This window comes from Podarcis melisellensis, assembly GCF_964234715.1.
Source record: "Podarcis melisellensis genome assembly, chromosome: 7".
Lineage (NCBI taxonomy): Eukaryota > Metazoa > Chordata > Lepidosauria > Squamata > Lacertidae > Podarcis > Podarcis melisellensis.
Genome location: NC_138539.1, coordinates 44,418,763 through 44,440,473, shown reverse-complemented (window position 1 = coordinate 44,440,473; position 21,711 = coordinate 44,418,763). Strand labels below are relative to the sequence as shown.

The 21,711-nt window shown below is 42.0% G+C and overlaps 2 protein-coding genes across 7 annotated transcripts in view; one reads left to right on the top strand and one right to left on the bottom strand.

The window, feature by feature from the left end:
- Positions 1-21,711, bottom strand: part of OSBPL1A (oxysterol binding protein like 1A) — a 156,449-nt gene that overhangs the window by 76,858 nt on the left and 57,880 nt on the right. The gene's annotated exons all lie outside the window — the stretch shown is intronic.
- On the top strand, positions 1,758-18,863 carry IMPACT (impact RWD domain protein). Of its 6 annotated transcripts, none has more exons than XM_081919195.1 (11): positions 1,758-1,871; positions 2,583-2,711; positions 3,847-3,899; positions 4,370-4,432; positions 5,154-5,239; positions 7,603-7,731; positions 8,514-8,608; positions 12,827-12,900; positions 14,642-14,732; positions 17,164-17,298; positions 18,492-18,863. In XM_081919195.1, exons 1-11 carry the CDS (start codon positions 1,836-1,838, stop codon positions 18,552-18,554), a joined length of 954 nt encoding a protein of 317 aa, XP_081775321.1. In that variant the 5' UTR covers positions 1,758-1,835; the 3' UTR covers positions 18,555-18,863. The 6 variants fall into 6 exon arrangements, 5 of the variants coding, with proteins under 5 accessions (XP_081775321.1, XP_081775319.1, XP_081775320.1 ...); XM_081919193.1 differs by having other exon boundaries at positions 7,600-7,731; XR_014170549.1 differs by lacking the exon at positions 1,758-1,871 and adding an exon at positions 1,910-2,058 and having other exon boundaries at positions 7,600-7,731; positions 17,091-17,298.

Genomic DNA, 21,711 nt, shown 5'->3' with positions numbered 1-21,711 from the left:
GGACATGATGGTGAAGTGTTGGGAACAGAAAGCATGAAGATCTGAACTGACTCTTAAAAAGAGGGTTAAAACATATAAAACATAGCCGTCATGATAATAAACAGTCATCTCCAAAGACTGCATTGCTCATGCTCAGATAACTACAGCAATATGAATCCTAAGACACTGAACACAGTTTGCTTTGCAACAAACCTATGATTGCAGGTCTACCTGTCTCACACTATTACCTCAAATCAAGCCAATAAGACATTCAAAAGAAATTATGCGGTAAGGCCTATTATGGGAATACATTCAGATTTTAGAAGAAGTTAACACAAAAAATACAGACTATTTCATCATTACCTTGACTAGCATGGCCTTTTATCCCCCCCCCATAGATGTGTCATCTGCTGTTGCATTACACCAAAAAGTGAGAAGGCAAGTGCTCTTGATTCCCCCTCCCCCCCCCAAAATGCATATATTGTGTAGTTTTCATTTCTTCTTAGAGGGGCCTATCAGTGTCATTCTTTTAGAAAGTCATAGGTTAATGTCAAAACATAAGATAATCATTATTTTAATTACCTGAATTTTCAACGAAATTAGCCATATAAATTTATATTTAAAAAAAAGCTCACAAAGGAAAAATGCAGAAAAGCCTTTAAGTCTAGATATATCCAATTTCTGTAGATAGTGGAAATGAGAATGGGACTTAGCAACTGGGAAAAATGGCTTGTAGGTTGGAACACATGACTTCTAGGTAGACATCTTTGTGTATTTTTTGGGTGAGCACTTTATTTATGGCCACTACCATGCCTGTTTTGACCCATATTCTATGGCTCCCCTGTAATTGCTTCCAGTAATGTTTTGGGCCACTGCTTGGCTCAGTTTGGCATAGATTTCTGCTTGGGAGTGTTCAACATGCTGTATCGCAGCAGATTTAATGGCAACCATAGATACGATGCTTAGTATAGAAGTGTTCTATACAGAAATGAACATTTGAATGCACTTGTCACTTGTACTTGTCTACTCACATACTGTATAGCATTAGTAAACGTGTTCTTGGCATGGAGACTACATGTGAACAATCCAACAAATGTGGTAAAAGCATTTAAATGTATGTAACAGGGTGCACCTAGAATATGTGCACAGGTGTTCAAGCAGGTAAGGACATTTTCTGTGGTTGTTGCCACATCTGCTTTGTCCCTGGGCCTGAAGCAATATTGTAACTGTACTTTCAAGTTCATAATGATGCAAATTGCAGAGGCCATGTGTACCACTCCCATTCTGATGAATTTATTCATAGTGAGAGTTTCCACACAGTCCTGTCAACGTTGCAAGCTGGCCAATGGTTCCGTGTTCTAGCTTTTCAAAATCGTCAATGCAAGCTACTACCATAAACACCAATAAAAAGCAGATTCTGTTGGATCCAATGGGACTGCGTTCAAGTCTGTGTTTACATTTACTGAACGCCAAATCCCTTTTGCAGCACCCCCAAATCTATAAACACTTTCTGCTGAATTATAGAACAGCTGTTTACCGCGACTGGGAAGCTGAAAAAGACACCTTATTTTTGCATCTTTTTGGTCTTCATGCGTTTCTCCTGCTGCATATTGTATTTCCCCGTGGCCTTTCAGCCATACCTATTTCCTAAAGGGTGACCATGCCTTCCGCACGAGAACCCGAGCGCCTCCGACTCTCGGCTCTTAAGAGAGGCGGCAACACGCGTCTTCCAAAATTTTGGAGTTTTTTTGCACCTCGCCTTTAGCACATGCGCTGACCTCTTTCTCGGGGGCATTGATTCTGCGTCCCGGGCGCTGGGCTGATTGGACGCGCGAGCTCCGCCTCCCCGCGCCGTGATGGCGGCGAGTGACCCGGAAACGGCACAGAGACAAGTGAGCGCGTTGCGGAGCGGGAGGCTGGTGGCGGGGCGTCGGGCTCGGCTTCCTGGAGAAGGGGGCAGGTCAGGGAAACGGGGCGTTTGCCTAAGGGGTTTTGCCTGCATGCTAAGGTCGCGATGGGGGCGCACATGTGGCTCCAGATATGGTTGGACTCCATCGCCCTGCAACCCCAACTTGCATGGTTAGCGAGTGATGGGCATTGTAGTCTAGTATCACCTTGAAGCATATTCGTCATCCCGTTGGATCTGACCCAATTCCACCGAATTCAGTAGTGGCCGGATAGATGCTTCCAGGATAGCCTTAAGGAATCTTTCCCACCTCCTGGTATGCAGAGGCTTAATGCGACCATCATTATTAGCTGCTGCTTATAAATCCTTCCTTCGTGCATTTCTCTGACTGCCTCCTAAAGTGAAGTCCACCTAGATTTGGGCACGGCGAGGCAACGGTGCTGGATGAGATGGGTCTCTGGCCTGATCTAGCAGGCTCTTCATATGTTCCGATTCTGTTACACCTTGCTCCTAAGCAGCCACTGTGTTGGGGAGCCAGCTTGGGCTGACTACTGAAGACTTTGTTTATTCCAACAACTGAATTCTGAATTTGTAATTTTATTTACATTGCATCAAGTTTATTGCACACTACTTAGAAATTATTGTAGTTAAGCGGTATATAAATAAAATAAAATATTACTGCATAATTTTCTGTTAGACAGAAGAAATTGAAGCCTTGTCTGCTGTATATGGCGATGAATGGTGCTCCATTGATGAAGATGCAAAAGTGTTCTGCATTCAGATTAGTGATTGCCTGGAAAAGCCAAAGTGGAGACTCTGTCTGCAGGTAGGTTTTGCTGTAACATAACTAGGCGTTGAGTTTGCAACTGGGTGTCTCGGATAGGCATCTTTGAGCCTACTTTTGCTATTGTCAGGAGGTATAACGTTGTAAATGTACTGTAATGTTTTATTACCTTCTGAAATGGTTGATTTTGAGAGGTATTGTTTTGTTGTTGTTGTTGTACGCTGCTTTGAACTTGATTCTTTTGGTGGAAAAGCAGCATACAAGTAAAATGAAGAATGAAGGAATTCTGGGTTGTGGCTTGGCCTCAGATCTTTTGGGTTTAACTTTAGCCTTCGTTATGCATCATTCACATATAAGGCATTCTTGATTTCAAGCTTAGAGCAGGGCAAGTGCTTCTGCATCAGCTCCACCCTCTGACAACTGAACTATAACTGGTTGTCTGCAAGGGGATCCCTTCAAACACACAGCTGCTTCTGCACTGGGCATCCACACAGTCAGGAACCCTGTAGAATCGGGGGTTCCGATCCTGTGAAGCCTGTAAGCACAAGGTGCTGCTTGTGAGCAGGGGTTCCCTTGCTGGTGACTGCACTCAACATGCAGTCTTTAGAAGTCAGCGCTAGCTTGGCAATGCAGCATTGGGGAATGTGGTGAGGAATGTGACCCCACCCTATCTTGAAACTGTTGGTGCCCTACTTAAGAATAACCAGGACTATTCTTTAACACACAATTGATTTATAAATGATGCAGTCAGATGTAGGGAGACACATCCTACTTTATTAGTCGTTGCCGAGTTCTGTAACTTTTAAAAAAGCAAAACTTTGTAGGTTAGGATTTTTATTTCTCCAAGTATGTTTTAATGTTGGCAAGATAGTTCTGTGGGTTCTGTCCTTTAATGTTTGCATCTGTCTCACGTATAATGCCGAAAAAATGGGAGAAGTAAAATCTGTATATTATGGGAGAGCCATAAGGTACCTAAGATACTGATTCTGCACATGTTTATGCATAAGTAAGGCTCACTTTGTGTGCAGGACTGTCATATAAGAATTTATGTACTAGTGTTTCCAGTTATTTAATACCTTAACAATGTTTTGGAGCTTTCCTGCATTTCTCCTCCACCCCGTCCCCAGCTAGATTTGGAATGAAAATTTCTGGCTAATTTACTTTTAAAACTTTTCAGGTGATCCTTCCTCCTGAATATCCGACAACAGCACCACCTATTTATCAAATTAAGTAAGTGATATGTTAAAATTTTTGAAAAAAGCTTCTGTGCCTTTTGTTCCAAACTGTTAGTTTCATAATATGTAACCACTCTCTGTGTGTGATACACAGGCTTGTGTGGCGCAAGTGAGTGTGTGGTGACCATACACACTTCAGCTTTGGAGATTTGACCAACATGGAATTTAGCCCTTTGGCCAAAATCAGCTAATCGTCCTGGTTTAAAGGAACTCAGCAAACTCTAAATCATAGCAACATAAGAGAGAAAGCAAGTGAAAATGTGTCTCTTCCTAGTTTTTTATTATCATATTTTGTGATATGGGTACTGTCCCAGTATGAAGAAGAAGATATAATTGCAACATGATTTGATTTTGCCAAAGCATATAAAATCATAATCACGATGAGGTGTTTTTAGTATCTTGAAGTAGAAAATGGTTTTAAAATGATGCAAATATTAAACTAGTACGTTCCTTTTTTTATTCTAGTGCTCCTTGGCTTTCTGGACAGGAATATGCGGAACTTGCAAATTATCTGGAAGAACTCTATGTGTAAGTTGTACTGTTTGTAGGAATACGAATCATAGAAAGAAGCATGGGAAGCTGGGATCTAGCAGAGTATCTGCTTTCTGTGAAAAACATGTTTTCACAAACCAGCGGAGAGTGGGTGTGGCTGTATCTGTAAATCGTATTGAAAGGGCCATGACTTTCGAGTGCCCTGTTTAGGAAGAAGCATAGCTGCTGGCATTCTGCTTTTATTGCAGTTATTTGTATGTTTTCAGTTTATATATGTGCTTGAATTCTGTTAATGCTTAATCATTTTTTCTATGGGTTTTAGCTATTCTTGTTTTATTTGTAAGCCTCCTTGAGTCCTGTCAGAGTAAAAGGCAAACAAACATACAATGTAATAATAATAAATGTCATGGTTATATTTTAAAAAATCTAAATACTGTCCTGAAATGTTTTATACATAATTCCAGCAGATGGCAGCAATGTTGAAAAAGCAATATGAAGCAGAACCTTTTGCTGGAAGCGACATCACGTGGCACTTACTTCTGAGGAAGCATGCATAGGTTTGCACTTCCTGGCTGCTCTCTTCCAAAACCTAAAGAACGAGCCACTCCGTGTCCCTGGAATGAAAGTGGTGTATCATAGGATATTTTTACACAAGAAGGCTCCTAAACCACATCTGAAACATATAGATTTCTTGGATGCTATCCATTAAAAAAGTAATTTTAGAGTAGATTTGTATATGTTGTATCATGCTTTTCAGACAGAATCTTGGTGAAAGCATCCTTTATCTATGGGTGGAGAAGATACGTGAATTTTTGATAGAAAAATCACAGTCTTCTGATTCAGGTAAGCTGCTAAACGGGTCTGAGCAACCTCCGGAGCAGGTTTTGGGAACACGTGGGGAAAGGAAGGAGAAGTCCTGTTGCACACACACATAACTGCTCACACGGCACTGCATATAACCCTAAATTATTACTTTTGATCATTGCTATGTAGAAAAACCACAAGTGGGAAGTGAGAAGGCTGTGTTAAAGCCTGTTGGGCACCATGTGACCCAATAACCAGAAGTACATGCAGGCCTTATGATCAGACATGGGAAGGGCTATGGCAGTCTACACAGTCTTGCCTTCGTTCACTGTAAGGCCCCAGTGCAGCTAGATCATGTGAGGCAGCGTAAATAAAGCCAGAGGCAGGCTAAGACGCTTTCAGTTGCTTGAGAAAACGATCAATTCTGCTTTCTATATCCCCCCTCCCCCCCAATAAAACCCAATTTCAAGCAAAGTGTTACATCTAGTTCCAATAGATCAGTAGATTATTATTAAAAATGCACTTTTAGCCACTTCTCGGAGGCTTCAGCATTCCTCCTAAATTTAGAAACGGTGAGAGTGCTATTAAAGCAGGAATACCAGCTGCAGTTTAGTAAGTGTTTAAAAATATCTGATAGCAGAACTGAAACCAGGAATACAAAAAGATTTATGCAATGGAAATGGTACTAATTAACGTGGTATGTGGCTTAAGGTTCTGGAATATTTATTTATTGTTTTTATTTATTTCATGTATCAATTGCTTCCAACAAGACATTGCAAAGCGGTTAAACAATATAGACACAATTTTCAAGCCCAGTGCTGATACAGACAGGGAATAAAAATATCTACTTAACAGGCTTGTTGTGAAAGGAAGGTTTTCCATAGACACCAAAAAAATAATTGAGATGGAACCTGACTGATTTCTAACAGGAAGGAATTCCAAAGGGTGGGAACCACCATACAAAAGTTGTGCTTCTCTGTCAACAGAACAGCAACGCAATGGGAATATACAGGGATGCAGTCTGGGATTTCTGTTATTCCTCCAAATTGCAATTTTATCATCATGATACAACAAATAAATAAGAGACATTTCAGTATGATAGTTTTTGTTTAGTTTCTTCCTGAAGGGTGTCACATTTACTGGGGAAATTAATAGGTAGATTACAACACTTAGGGTGGGATCTTTAATGTGATCTGCTGTACTTTTTTTTTGGCAACTATTGGTGTGGCTTTGAAAACTGCATGTTGCAACCCACATATTTTTCTGCTATCCTCTGCAAAGCATTTTTGAACCCAGACGTGCATTTAGCCATGCCCGCATTTGGTAGTTCTCTCTGCCCTCTAGTGGTATAATGTTTTGGTGTCATGTGCTGTACTAAGGAATCAGCATGTGGGTGAAAATGATTGGAGCATCCTGAGAGATATAGTGGAATAAGGGGCGTTATAGTAATCTTTGCCAAATAATTTGCCTTGATTTACCACATCTGTAGATTATTGCTGAAATTTCCTAGTGATCATCTGAACTTTGCTTGAGTTTATCAGAAGTGATAAGCTTACTACGTTTTTCAAGGCTTTTGAAAATGTGAGAGTCACATAGCGGGAATGGGAAATTTAGACATACGAACCATGTTTGCACACATGTTTGTGATCCCTTGAGGTAATTTTTGCAAGTTCAAAATGCACAGAAGTTAGATGGCAAGATCTGTGTAATACTTGCTATGATTTGTTTCTTCTCTAAATCTGCACATGCAAATTTTACCCTTGCGTTTCTTTTAAACTCTGAAAAATACGATGTGTGAGTGTCACTTCATGCATTTTCCTTTTTTCTGATATGGGGACACTTGGATGTCAGAAAAATAATGCAACCTGTCTGTAGGTTGTTATGTGACAATTGCACATGTAGGTATTCCTAGTAGTGGGTCCAAAATATTTTATAATACAGCGATACCTCGGGTTACAGACGCTTCAGGTTACAGACGCTTCAGGTTACAGACTCCGCTAACCCAGAAATATTACCCTGGGTTAAGAACTTTGCTTCAGGATGAGAACAGAAATCGTGCTCCGGCAGCGCGGCGGCAGCAGGAGGCCCCATTAGCTAAAGTGGTGCTTCAGGTTAAGAACAGTTTCAGGTTAAGAACGGACCTCCGGAACGAATTAAGTACTTAACCCGAGGTACCACTGTACTTTACATGTGGTTCTGACAGTTACAATTAATAATTTGCTCTGCCCTCTGAATGACCAATGCATCCTTTTTATTTATTTTTCAAAGTATGTGTTTCTTAAGAAGTGCCACTTGCAAATGTAATTGTACCACTAACTTCCCCACAGATGCTACCAATCACTTAAAATAGTTTGAACTGTCAAGAAAGCCTTTTAAAGCAGGTATTGCTTTTATACCAGTAGGACCAGATGTTAAAAAAATTACAGAAGAAACTGATCTGGAGTATGACGAGAATTTTTCACTGGAGTATCAACCCCTCCGGGAATGTGCAGCTGTAACTCTGAATTTTGATCTGTCAGAAAGCCAAGCAGGTAGAGTAGCTATTGCTTGTTTAGTTATGTTTCCACTCTTACTTTTGTGTCTCTTAAATATATATATCCAACTTCTGCATGTTAGACATGGGCGTCTGAGCTAGGGAAGACTACATGCGCAGATCTCTGTGGGAACTGGAACCCTGATCATTCTTTCCTGAACCTTCCCTCCTCAGATATCCACCTCACTCAGCACATGGACATCAGAGGTGGGATCAGAAAATGCCATAGCTCTCACACTGCTTTCTATGTGTGGACCCCCTTACCACAGTTGTGAAGGGATCAATAGGGAAGTTATTGTTGGTACAGTGAAAGGCTTAGCAAATGGCATGGTGCAGAAGAGACAGGAGTGTGATCCTAGGTGAGATTATGCTATATGATTAGAAGAGTCGGGCATGGAGATTTCCCCCCCACTATATCTTGCGCTTTATAAATATTGGTAAGAGATGCATGTGTTGCGTACATGAGCATGAAGTGAGCCTTTCGTTCATGTGCTCTGCTCATGCACAGCTATTCCCCGACTTTCTTCCCGGTTTGAGGCAGCGTTTTGTTTGCAGTTTTTAACCCATAGTAAACTTGTAGCAAGCTGTAGAGAAGGAAAGCTTTAAAAGTTGATGGAAGGCAAGCAAAGAAATCGGTGTAAAGGATTTAAAAGACAAGAATGAGGCTTGTGATCGTAGGAGATGGAGGGAGAGATTAGTTTAGCAGGGCCATTCTGAATTAGTTGGAGAGAAGGTACAGTAGTCCACCTTTGCACAAAACCTAAATTCTTAAATTTGCAGATGAAGAGCTGCCTCCTATTTATCATGGAAACCCAATTACAGACCGAAGAAGCACTTTCCAGGCACATTTAGCACCTGTTGTGAGCCCCAAACAGGTTAGTAAAATCTGCTTTCTGACAGGCCTTTCAGTCTCCTCCTCTCTAGGTTATAAGTATACATTTGTAAGCATGTATGTATACGTTCTTATTTGCTTAACACAGATACCACAAATATGTTTTCTTCTGCAAAATACAGATCTCTGTCATCCATTCCAGAGGGTTTTATTGGCTTAAATGTTGCTATCCAGATTAAAATGAATGGCCTGAGGAATTTAGATTCAGGATCATCTTGAAAGATGCGTGGTAGCCTTTTGGATCCAGGATATTTGTAAAAAAAGAGGTGTGCAGTAATTTGGATTCAAGATAATCAGATAAGAAAAGATGAGTGGTAACCTTTTGAATCAATAGGGTTGTATATCTGGCTTGAAACTGAGCCGTGGGTTGCACAGAAATAGCACATGTTATCCTCAGCTCTGGGATAACGTACAGAGTCCTACAGGCATTATCTATTCCGTGAAAGCTTTTATTTGAAAAGCATAAGACCAAAGTATCAACAGTGGCCAGCTTTAAGGGACCCCTGACAGTTAAGTCCAGTTGCGAACGACTATGGGGTTGCAGCGCTCACCTCGCTTTACAGGTTGAGGGAGCCAGCGTTTGTCCGCAGACAGTTTTTCTGGGTCATATGGCCAGCATGACTAAGCTGTTTCTAGCACAACAGAACACCAAAACCAGAGCAGTGCACGGAAATGCTGTTTACCTTCCCACTGGAGCAGTACCTATTTATCTACTTGCACTTTTTGGCGTGCTTTCGAACTGTTAGGTTGGCAGGAGCAGGAGCAGGGACCGAGGAACGGGAGCTCACCCTGTCGCAGGGATTCAAACCGCCAACCTTCTGATCGGCAAGCCCAAGAGGCTCAGTGGTTTAGACCACAGTGCCACCCACGTCCCTTGGCCAGCTTTATGCCTCTGCAAATAAATTACTTGAGGGAAATACATCTGTGAGCAACTGTAGTGGGATTTGGTGCAGTGCAAACACCTCCTGTTTCCTAGGCTGCTCCCCTCTGCTGACATGAATAACTGTGGTGACTGAAGTTTCAAGGGACCTGACCGTTATCTAGTCCAGCCCCCTGCAACGCAGGCATCTCAACATGTGGTCCACCATCCAACTTGAAACCCGGCTTAGTTTTGCAAATTTGTCAGAAGTTTCATTTCTGCACCACTAGAGATTGGAGTATAGCCCACTGGCCTCAGTGGGACATACTCCTGAGTAGATAGTCATAGGAATGCACTATTAATGCACACATACCAGACTGTGCCAGCTCAGTCCCATTTGCGTGGTGGTGGTGGAAACTGTTCTAGAATTGCTGGTTGATTATTAGCACAGTTAGTTATTTACATTGCCCTCCTTTGGTGCATTTTTCCCCTTAGAAAGGGAAATATATGATTTGGGAAACTGTTTTCAAAGCAAAATTCTCTTTGCAGATACTGTGAACTGTGTCTTGAGGTATGCTATATCAGTTTTTTCCTCTCTCCAGCATAGTAAGTGAATTTGCTGTGAAATAATGGGAATACTGCAAAGATAAATATTGGAGATGTATTTTGATAACTCTAGAGAGATGACTTTTTTTCTCTCCTTTTGAATTAAAAGCAATTTGCTTGCCAGGCATGTTTTCTCAAGCTCTCACAGCTTTAATAATGTTTTGCTTAAAGTGGTATTAATTATGCATTGTTTATTAAAACAGTTTTTTCATCACAGGGTTTATCTAGTACAGGGAAACATGAGCCATCTGATAAGAACAAAACAATAGATAACTACGTTTAAGGAGATATGGGGGGAAAGGACAACTAATAAATTACCATCTAATTCTTTATTGAGCTCTTAGGGCCTACAGTGCAGACAAAGATTAAATGTGTAAAAGGGGTATTGGAGGAATCTTGATTATTTCCACAGTTTAACACAATAGATTCTGTAACCTATTGGGCAAAAAAGCAAACCAGTGTGTGTTGTTGTTTTAATCCACATACTATTCATCCTGTTGATTTAAGTTTCTGAGTGAGAAAAAAGCTTTACATTTACTATGAGTGACATAGAGCTCAAACAGGAAGATGGTGTGGGGGTCTGGGGTGCCAACCCCCAGAAGCAGCCTTTGATGTCTTGATCTGTAAAGGCCTGTTGATGTTATTTCTACCGCTTCATATTTTATTTTCTAACACAAAGAGCCCCTTGTGACTTTCTAGATCAGGCAGTGCATCTTCTCTGGCATCTGATCAGTAGTGTTTTGCTTTAATAAGATATCAAGGGCCCCATTTTTCACCTCCTCACATGCCTTGCCAAATGTACAAGACTGGCCCTCTGTACCTGGCTGGCTGCTCACGTTTCTAAGCATACAAAACTTTTCCCAAGGCTAAGAGCTGCAGGTCGATCTTCCTCCAGCGCTTTCCTTCTACAACAGTTTGCTATATCCTTCATCTTCACCTTCTTTTCTTTACTCCATCCACCCTCTTCATTTAAAATTCTGGCAATGGCTTGAATCCCAGGTGCATCTTCCATTCATGGACTCCCTCATTTCCCAATACCACTTTGAAGGACCCCACAGAGCAGAATTGCAGAGCTCTGTGGAGAAAGGGGAGGGTGGAGATGGGAAGGTATACTCCATGAGCTCTGCTCTGTCTAGAGAAAGAAATACAGCATCTCATCTTATGTTTGCATCACATTTTTCAGCCATTCTCAAAGTGCCTTTTAAAATATGTATAGTTATATCATAACTAAGGACATTGGTGATACAGTCCAAGTTCCAGACTCTTTCATCCAAAGGAAAGGGATAGAAGGTACTACAGACGAACATGGAGGCTGGGCAATGGTAAAAAAAATGCTAACCCAAAGAATCAGCCCTTCTGTCGATCTGTAACCTGTTCCTTTCTTTTCTCCCCCCATCCCAGTCCATGTTCCTTGTAAGCCCCAACAGTCCATGTAGCTGAAGTTGTACTCTGGGGCACCCTTGGTTGTCTTGGAAAGACCTTCATTGCACTCATGGTCTTTGGAGTTTTGTGGTTAACACATTAACTTCCTTGAGCATCACTATCTCAGGTGGTACTGGGTGCATTTTACCATTACACCAAATCTTAAATTAGCCTTTGCCAACCTTGCGTCCACCAGATATTTTGAACTACAATTCCTGTCATTCTATTGGCCATGCTGACTGATAGGCATTGTAGTACAAACATCTTGAGGGCACCAGGTTGGCAAAGGCTGTCTTAATGGATCACAGTGATCCATGCGACGGTCATCTCCAGGCTTGACTACTGTAATTCGCTCTATGCGGGGCTGCCCTTGAAGCTGTCCCAGAAACTCCAGCGGGTACAGAATGCTGCAGCGAGGCTCCTCACGGGGTCTCTGCCATGGGAGCATTTTCACCCAGTGCTGCACTGGCTCCCGGTGGAGTACAGGATCAGATTTAAGGTGCTGCTTTTGACCTTTAAAGCCCTTCACGGCCTAGGACCCTCGTACCTACAGGACCGCCTCTCCTGGTATGCCCCACGGAGAGCCTCAAGGTCCATAAATAACAACACCCTAGTGGTCCCAGGCCCTAAAGAAGTTAGATTGGCTTCAACCAGAGCCAGGGCCTTTTCAACTCTGGCTCCGGCCTTGTGGAACGCTCTGCCTCATGAGACCAGGGCCCTACAGGATCTGATTTCTTTCCGCAGGGCCTGTAAGACAGAGTTGTTCCGCCGGGCCTTTGGCTTGGAGCCAATTTGATTCCCTCCCTCTCTTTTTTTCCTTTCTTTTCCTTCTCCTCCTGCGATGAGGCTACATTTTAATATTTTAATGTTCCATTATTTTAATGTTGTATTTTATTTTTGTTTTTAAGTTGTAATCATTCATCTTGTCTTTATTATTGCTTGTAAACCGCTCTGAGCCCGGCCTTGGCTGGGGAGGGCGGGGTATAAATAAAAAATTATTATTATTATTATTATTATTATTAAATTTTACACTTGCAGGCTGTTGTCCTGGGCACATTTGCACAGACGTATACACCACTGCATCCAGCGGCATTTACTGCCAAGGAAACGTACTTACGCAAATGAATAATTTCTTGTACCAGAAGTATGGACGCCATATTTCAGTCTGCACCACTGTTGCATTTAATTTAATTTAATTTAATTGAAATGTTTTAGTAGTAACCGCAGAGAATGAACCTTGTTTGCAAAACCTTAAAAGTGAAGCATATAAGCATTTATACATTGGGAGAAAAAAACCCTTTTTTTCCTTCGTAGGTGAAAAATGTTCTTGCTGAGTTGTACAAGAATAAGAAAATAGCCAGTGCTACTCACAATATATACGCATACAGGTGAGTAGCCAATTTTCAGTGGCAATTACCGTATTTTTCCCTCTATAACACGCAGATTTTTTCTTCTAAAAGGGAAGGGGAAATGTCTGTGCGTGTTATAGAGCGAATGGGTGGTCCCTGGAGCCGAAAAATCAGGCAAAAATCAAACCGCGTGTTGGAGAAGGGAAACCTGAAAAGAGGAAGCGGCTGCTTTCCTGCATTCTGCCTCAGGGTCTTACTGCCCACCCTCCTCTGTTTCCTTGCTGTGTTTGCTTAAACGGAACAAAGAGCAGGGAAAGCCCCTCCCCTCCAGGCAAGGAGAGGGGAAAGCAGAGTGCTGCTGAAAACATGCAGGAGGGAGAGAGAGAGAGAGAGCGTGCGAGCTGGCTGGCTTGGGTGGGTAGGTGAGGGAAAACTTTTGCCTTCCTTTCCTCCCTGCCGTTATACCCCTCTCCTGCATTCTTAGCCAGCTGCTTCTCTGCACACCCCTCTCGTGCTCCTTGTCCGTTCTGTGTTTTTCCTTCCCTCCCCACTTAAAATGTGGTTAAAAAGCATGGATCCACATGGATCCTCAGGATCTTTGCATTGGGTCACCCCAAATTCACCAACAGATCACATGGCATGTCCATGGCTACAGCCTGCCCCCCCAAAATCACGCACCCACTGTTGCCTGGGGCTGCAATGGTGCAAAAATGTGGTTAAAAAGCATGGATCCACATGGATCCTCAGGATCTTTGCATTGGGTCACCCCAAATTCACCATCAGATCACATAGCATGTCCATGGCTACAGCCTGTCCCCCCAAAATCACGTACCCACTGTTGCCTGGGGCTGCAATGGTGCAAAAAAGTGGTTAGAAAACATGGATCCACAGGGATCCTCAGGATCTTTGCATTGGGTCAGCCCAAATTCACCATCAGAGCACATAGCATGTCCATGGCTACAGCCTGCCCCCAAAAAATCACACACCCACTGTTGCCTGGGGCTGCAATGGTGCAAAAACGTGGTTACAAAACATGGATCCACAGGGATCCTCAGGATCTTTGCATTGGGTCAGCCCAAATTCACCATCAGAGCACATAGCATGTCCATGGCTACAGCCTGCCCCCAAAAAATCACACACCCACTGTTGCCTGGGGCTGCAATGGTGCAAAAACGTGGTTACAAAACATGGATCCACAGGGATCCTCAGGATCTTTGCATTGGGTCAGCCCAAATTCACCATCAGAGCACATAGCATGTCCATGACTACAGCCTGCTCCCCAAAAATCACACACCCACTGTTGCCTGGGGCTGCAGTGGTGCAAAAACGTGGTTACAAAGCATGGATCCACAGGGATTCTCAGGATTTTTGCATTGGGTCACCCCAAATTCACCATCAGATCACATGTCTGTGGCCACAGCATGAAGCACAAAAATGATACATCCACTGTTTCATTCAGAATGTTTTTTCCCTTGTTTTCCTCCTCTAAAAACGATGTGCGTGTTATGGTCAGGTGCGTGTTACAGAGCGAAAAATACGGTATTTCAGAGGGATGAACGAGAGAAACATCTGCCTTGATTGTTACCTTAATAGCATCAAAACTCTCTCGCACTGTCATACAGTGTAACTACAGTTGGTAATGATAGATTTTAAGGCGTTTGAATAAAAGCAAGAGCCCCATAAACAATATTGTTGAGATATGTATTATGGGATAAGCAGCAAACATGTCAGGATGTTTGCTTTGCTACTTGACACTTTTTGTTTCACTTTTTGCTTTTAGGATATACTGTGAAGACAAGCAGACTTTCTTACAGGATTGTGAAGATGACGGTGAAACAGCCGCAGGTGGACGTCTTCTCCATCTCATGCAGGTAAAAGGAACCAATTGGTAATTGGAGAATCCCCCCCTAGTGTTTGGATTGTAGTTCTAAAATAAAGTTTATTCTACAAATCTGTATTGAGTGTAGATGATAGATAGATAGATTAGATAGCCGATAGATAATGACTAGAAAGCATTATTTGAGTATTTTTACACATGGGAGCTAAATGATGGAGAAATACTGTAAAGTAATAAAAACATCCTACCATCTAGGTACTATTTAGTGGAAATTTCAGTTTCTAGGTGTAGAATTACAAGATCTGCAGAAAGATACTAGAGACAGAAACACTGAAAATGGCAGTCTGTGCCTAATTTCCCCTGTTTCCTTTACATTACATTTACATTATGGTGCAGTGAGATTCCTTGCCCATATGCCACACATCACTGGCTGACGGGACTTGAGTGTTTCAAAATATGGTGACATCACATCACATAGAAGCCCAGTTCATACGTCACATCAAACCATAATTAACCATAAACTCTGCACCTGCTGAAAAGTTCTTCATCCTCCTCGTGTGCCAAGCCATAACAGTAGAAGAATCAAGTACATTTAAAAAAAAATAAATCGCTAGCTTTCTGTTAAAAAAAAAGGAAATAAGTAATTAGCCTCCCATGTGGGGAAAGGAAATTGACGCAGGGCAATTCTCAGGGAGGCTACTCAAGGGGAGATTAGTCACTAATCCCCCCAATGTAATCAATAGATGGCAATAAAATTGCTTGAACCTGTAAATTAGAAGCGCTTCATTTAAAGGCATGGGAGCCCCAAAAAGCCTTAATAGCACTCCGTCTGTCAAGAGTGAAAAGAGTAGCCATGCAACTGGGATTTATTACAAAAGAAATTGCTATGAATTGTGTCTGAAACCAAGGAGGACTACCTTCTTTGTCTGTGTGCTATTTCCTTTTACTGTAGTAGATCTCCTCCTAAGGGAGATGAAGACAACATGACCTGTTCATGTTTTACAGTTTTGAACACTTGAAATTTGATGTCTGTGACAGAATTTGGTTTTTGGAAAATCCCAATGTGGTTTTAAAATATCTGGGACTTAAAGCATTTGGCAATGACTTCCCAGAGATCTGGTGGTGTTTTCTTTCTTCTATGAGCAGTGACTCAAAAACTGACTCCCCATCACAGAGCACCCTTGGGAAGGACCTACTTGGCTAAAGGATGGGAGGAAAGTATTCTCTTCTGTGACGTATTTGCTATCATGAATTCTTTACTGTTTGTATATGTTGGTGAAAACAACAAAACTTTTAAAGAATCTTTGTGGGTCTTACAACGGAGATAATTTGAAAGCATAGGCCTAATCTGGTCCAAGGGCATGAATTGGTTTCTGCATGCTGATCAGCCTTATGGCTGTATTTAAAAACTAGATACATGCAGTGGGCAGGTGAAAGATTGTGTCCAGCATTCCACAAGTGTGTCATGCTCCAGCCTCATCTAATATCTGGTCTCTAAGAGGCTTCAAGTTGCTGTAGCTTCTCTTCCAGCTTGCTCTTGCTGCAGGCATAGTGTTGCCCGTTCTCAGTCAGGAAGACAAACAGGGCACAAGTGTTGCAGGTCACTGCAGCAGCTTCCTCTCCATCCATGTCTCTTTGTCCTACATACACTGTGAGATAGGGACGCGGGTGGCGCTGTGGGTTAAACCACAGAGCCTAGGACTTGCCGATCAGAAGGTCGGCGGTTCGAATTCCCACGACGGGATGAGCTCCCGTTGCTCGGTCCCTGCTCCTGCCAACCTAGCATTTCGAAAGCACGTCAAAAGTGCAAGTAAATAAATAGGTACTGCTCCGGTGGGAAGGTAAACGGCGTTTCCGTGCGCTGCTCTGGTTTGCCAGATGCGGCTTAGTCATGCTGGCCACATGACCCGGAAGCTGTATGCTGGCTCTCTCGGCCAATAAAGCGAGATGAGCGCCACAACCCCAGAGTCAGCCACAACTGGACCTAATGGTCAGGGGGCCCAGAGATAGCACACTGGGCATCCTCCTAAAACTCAGCTAAACGCCCTCGCAATGCCCCTGTTTATATGTCATGGCCAGAAGAGCTTCAGCTGCTGGATTTCCCCCCCTGTAGTGATTTTAGCCTTCGCTGAATGGGAGGTCTAGGGTCCAGCAGGTGGCGCTGCTGCCTCCACTCCTGCACACCTCTACATTTCATTTACAGTAGCTCTCCTCTCCCTGCTGTACTTCTTCCCCAGTAGCGAGAGTCAGATGTCAGCTTTTCTTGTTAAAGAATTTTGGGCAAGGGTAGACGGAGTTGGCTTGTGCTTTTTAAAAAAAGGGGGGGTAATGTTTATTTCTAGAAATATTCCAGAGAGTGGCATCAACAATGACACATGCTCATTGTATACAGGAGAGCACATCCAGGCAGACACAAGTCACACACCTCATCTTCCAGATGTTAATGGACAAGTGTTTTTATACAGATCCTGGATGTCCGCAATGTTCTGGTGGTGGTGTCCCGCTGGTATGGTGGCATCCTGCTAGGACCAGATCGTTTTAAACACATCAACAATTGTGCCAGAAATATACTTGTGGAACAGAACTACACCAAGCCCCCTGTAAGTCTACTCTAATAGCGATGGCTTCTGTTAACTGGCTGCTGAAATGCCACACACATAGACACTCTCTAAAATGGCATGCACACGTAACTGAATTTTTCAGTTTACTTGTTGCATGATAAAACTACTATTTAAATTTTTCCCCAAGTTTAAAAGTAGTTTGGTGGTTCTGAGAATGAAACAATGGAATAAAGTCAGAGGTGCATGCTTGTGGGTGGCTGAAGGCCACTTTTCGGTCTTGCTTCCTTTTCTGCTTGATGTGTTTGGTGCATGATTTCTGTGGCAAAAGGAAAGAACAGGAGTTGGCAGATGAGCACTGAAGACAGAGAGGGAAAGATCAAGTAGCAGCATGAAGCACGGCAAAGCTAAGACATGTAATAAGAGGAGATTAGGTGGGCAGTGGTGGAGAGATGGAAAATTTTAAAGGTAAAGGCTATAGAAAGTGACAGAGGGTCTTGAATTTTTGGGAGACTAATTTCTACCCTGTGTTGAAGGTAATTCTGTAAACAGGGTATAAAACCTGTAAAAACTTCATGTTCATCTGAAATCAACTGTCTTTTGTACCAGTTGCTAAGTTTTTTGGAATGCATCCAATACTTAAAATCTTTCAGAGCCCTAAAACGCCACCTGCTCTGAAAAAAACATGTGGTGTTTTATGATTCATTGGGTTATACAATAGTATTATTGATCTTGGTCATATAAAAGAGGGGGTAAATGAAGCATAATAGTCTAGACATTACTCTTTAAAAAATTATATTAATCAGAAACAACACCAGTGTGCCATGGAAAGTACAGTGTAATTTATTTACGATATGTTGTTAATGTAGTGCCTGTTTTCTGTGCAGAAAGCCCCACAGGTGGCAAGAAAGAGCTCCAGTTGTATTGTCTGTCACTCATACCTAGGAGAAAACAGTTCCTATATAAAGCCTAATGGCAAAAAGTTGAAATGGAATCTCTTCTGTAACGTCTCCAATGGTTATGAATGGTTAGCATCATTTTGCAGACAACTTTTTCCATTCAGAAATAATCTTAATGACACAAGTATCAATCTTTTCAGAATCCGTTCAGTAAACAGAGTATTAATTGTAGATCATTAACCTTGAAAGTATCCTACCAGTGCAGAAAAGCACAGCGGCTTATGCAGAGTAAGAAATAAGTCGTGCTCATTTTGATTTTTTTCCTCCTCTCTCTAGGAAAATTTATCTAAGCAGCTGGGGAAGAACAAAAGAATAAGGAAGGACAAGAAGAAAATGTAACATTAATTCAGTTTGCAAAATCGCATAGCCATTTTATCTTTCCCCTGTATGTATGCAGTTAAAACACCAGTCACTCAGATAGTGAAAGGATTTTTTGTAATACTAAATGTTTTATCTCGAAGACATGGAAATATTTTGGAGTAAAAAGAAATATTTCATAGTAACAGAACTCAGTGGCAGCCCCAAAAAATGTTTTCAGTTTGCTCAATCCCTCAGCTGCTCAGAAACCAAGGCCTTAAACAAATGAGATTTCTTCTGTATTCAGTTACTTAATTTGTTAAGAACAATTAAATGAGGAAATTCAGTGTTTCCCTGCCTTATCTTTCACTTCTGGGGAAGGGTTTCTGTTAACATATGGAAGGAAGAATTCATTGCACCAAGCAGGAATCTTAAACACCTTTGAAAAATGAAGCTTCAGCCTACTGTCAAGTTCTGGTTTGTACCGTATTTTCAGTTCCCAGTTTTTCTTACTGGCAAATTTCTATGCTATAGTCTGGCCATCAAACTAGCTCTTATAAGTGAGGTTCACCTGAAGTAATACATAACATTTCTTCTTCTTTGGTGATCACTCGTAGCCAAGTAAGATTGTCTTCCATAAACACGGTTTTAACAATGAGTCCGTAAGTGACTGTGGAGGCCAATTCTGTTTAGTATATGTGCTGCCGAAGCGAGCACTGTGGAGGCCAATTCTGGACCCACACATCCTTCCACGGTGGGGACATTGGAACAATGGTATGTAAAAGTGCTTAATGCTAGCTGAATCATATGTTTTAATTGATTTGCAATCTTGGGGATTAAAAAAAAAAATCTCATTTGAATAGCTTGCTCACTACTGTGATGATTGTAAATGTATTTCATATTGAAATAGAACTGTGAGGCAATTTTAATGCTTCTTATAGTTTCTTCATAAAAGATTGAACTCGGTTCTTGTGGATTGTGGAAATTGCTGTTTGGTTGTCTACACACCTGAGACGCTAAGTTGATAGTATGGGACATCAAGTTCATGCGCTTGGCAAACTCTTTTACTCTGAATTTATTAGTCTTATTTGTTTTTTTCAATTTGCGATCCAGTTCTGTAAAATGTCATGGGCACAGTTGTATTGAATAGATTAGATTAGGTTTTTATTTATGGCATCTTTACCAAAATCAAAGAAAAGCGAACTTGATATCCATCAACTACAAAAGTATAAAATCGCTTCTGACAGTAACTCCATTATAAAAATGCATTAAAAGTTCTAGGATTTTTATTTTTACTCTTGACACTGAATGAAATAAACCTACTCTTATAGTTCTTTGCAAAAGCTTTTTTTTGTGGTCGACTATTGACAGAGTCAATACTGGTTAAAATTGAGGAAACACATAGTACCTACAAAACAGGTTATGAAACAGTTCAGTTCTGGAATTATAATACTTCTATAAATTGGAAATATTGTCCTGGCTGCCAACATCACCTATTGCTCCTGATTGCTATTAAGGAAACAGCCCTTGTCATCAGTAGGCAGTCTTGTCTGTAGTGTCGGGTCTTGGTTTGGTGCTCTGCAAGTGGTTGGGTATGGTCAGAGAAACAGTTTATAGTAGCTAGCAGGAAAGACGAGTTGGATATGGGGTTTGCAAAAGCGAGTCTTGGCATTGGGGAGAGAGTGAGGGCTTCTAAAAGGCTCTTTGCTTGCTTTGGAGAGCCGAAACCGAAACCCTATTACTCAGAGAAGTAGGAATGTTTAACTGTATAGTAGTACAGTGGTACCTTGGGTTAAGCACTTAATTCGTTCCGGAGGTCCGTTCTTAACCTGAAACTGTTCTTAACCTGAAGACCACTTTAGCTAGTGGGGCCTCCTGCTGCCGCCGCACCGCCAGAGCATGATTTCTGTTCTCATCCTGAAGCAAAGTTCTTAACTCAAGGTATTCTGGGTTAGCGGAGTCGGTAACCTGAAGCGTATTTAACCCGAGGTACCACTGTACCTTGGCTGTCAAACTTCATCCGTTCCGGGAGTCCGTTCGACTCCAGGAACCGTTCAAAAACCAAGGCGCAGCTTCTGATTGGCTGCAGGAGCTTCCTACACTCAATTGGAAGCTGCGGAAGCTGCGTTGGACGTTTGGCTTCCAAAAGACGTTCACAAACTGGAGCACTTACTTCTGGGTTTGCGGCGTTCAAGAGCCAATTTGTTTGGGAGCCAAGCCGTTCGACAACCAAGGTACTACTGTATTTTAGTTAATGCACTGCACTTATGCAGCCATTTCCTGCATCTCACCAGCATCTTCCCACATGCACAGAGCAGCCATAGACACATGTGTCGGTGCTGTAGGTGTATATGGCTCCTTCACATGCCTCACCATGCTTTCCAAATGTGGGATCTACTATCAGAGAGATAGTGTTCAACCTGTTCTGTAAAGGGTTGCATTGCCCCAAAGGATCTATTTTGCAGTCTGGGGCTACTTCTAAATCCTGCTTTGTCACTGTCGGCCCAGGTAGTGACTTTCGTTGGCTGGTGTTCCAGCTATGGCAGCCCCTACTCACAGTTAGCGATGCTCTGGTAAAACTTAGCATTGACTTCTATAACACACTGTATGTAGGGCTGCCTTTGAAGACTGTTTGGAAACTGCAGAGTAGAAACTCAATAATAGACTTAGCAGGGTTGCACATGTTGCTCTCTGGGAATCTGATGCAGGATTTGTAAATTTGCTGCCTGCTGTAGGTGTCTGCTTATTGGTTTCCAGCGTGCCCTACTTGCATATTTATAAATAAAACATTGCAGAGGACCCATAAATCTACACTGTGCTTCATCGTCCAGAGGAATTAAACCCTGCTGTGTCACTGGCCCTGGAATGTCTTGCCACACAGGTTTTCAAAGGCTTCTTGCTAATAGCAATTAAAGCACATGAGTGCCTTGCAAAAAAATGCATGGGATGAAACCATTACATTTTACAACAAGGCCAAAGGCAGCTCAAATTCGCTGAAGGCAAATTTAACAATCGGAATTGCTTCTTGGTCTTGTGTGCTGTCTTGTTCAGATTAATCCACCAACACTATCATTAGGAGGAGCTGGTACACAGTTTTCCTGAAACTCACTTCTCTATTCTCTTATAATTACTTCGTTATCTATATTTAACAAATATTTATTAAATGGATCTAAAATGTGTTTACACCTGATATTAAAAT

Excerpts from the sequence above, each read along its gene's own strand:
- IMPACT (XM_081919192.1), top strand. The coding sequence starts at position 2,020 with ATGGTTGGACTCCATCGCCCTGCAACCCCAACTTGCATG. Across the intron at positions 8,609-12,826 it reads CTGTTGTGAGCCCCAAACAG|GTGAAAAATGTTCTTGCTGA; the intron begins GTTAGTAAAATC and ends TTTCCTTCGTAG. Across the intron at positions 12,901-14,641 it reads CACAATATATACGCATACAG|GATATACTGTGAAGACAAGC; the intron begins GTGAGTAGCCAA and ends TTTTGCTTTTAG.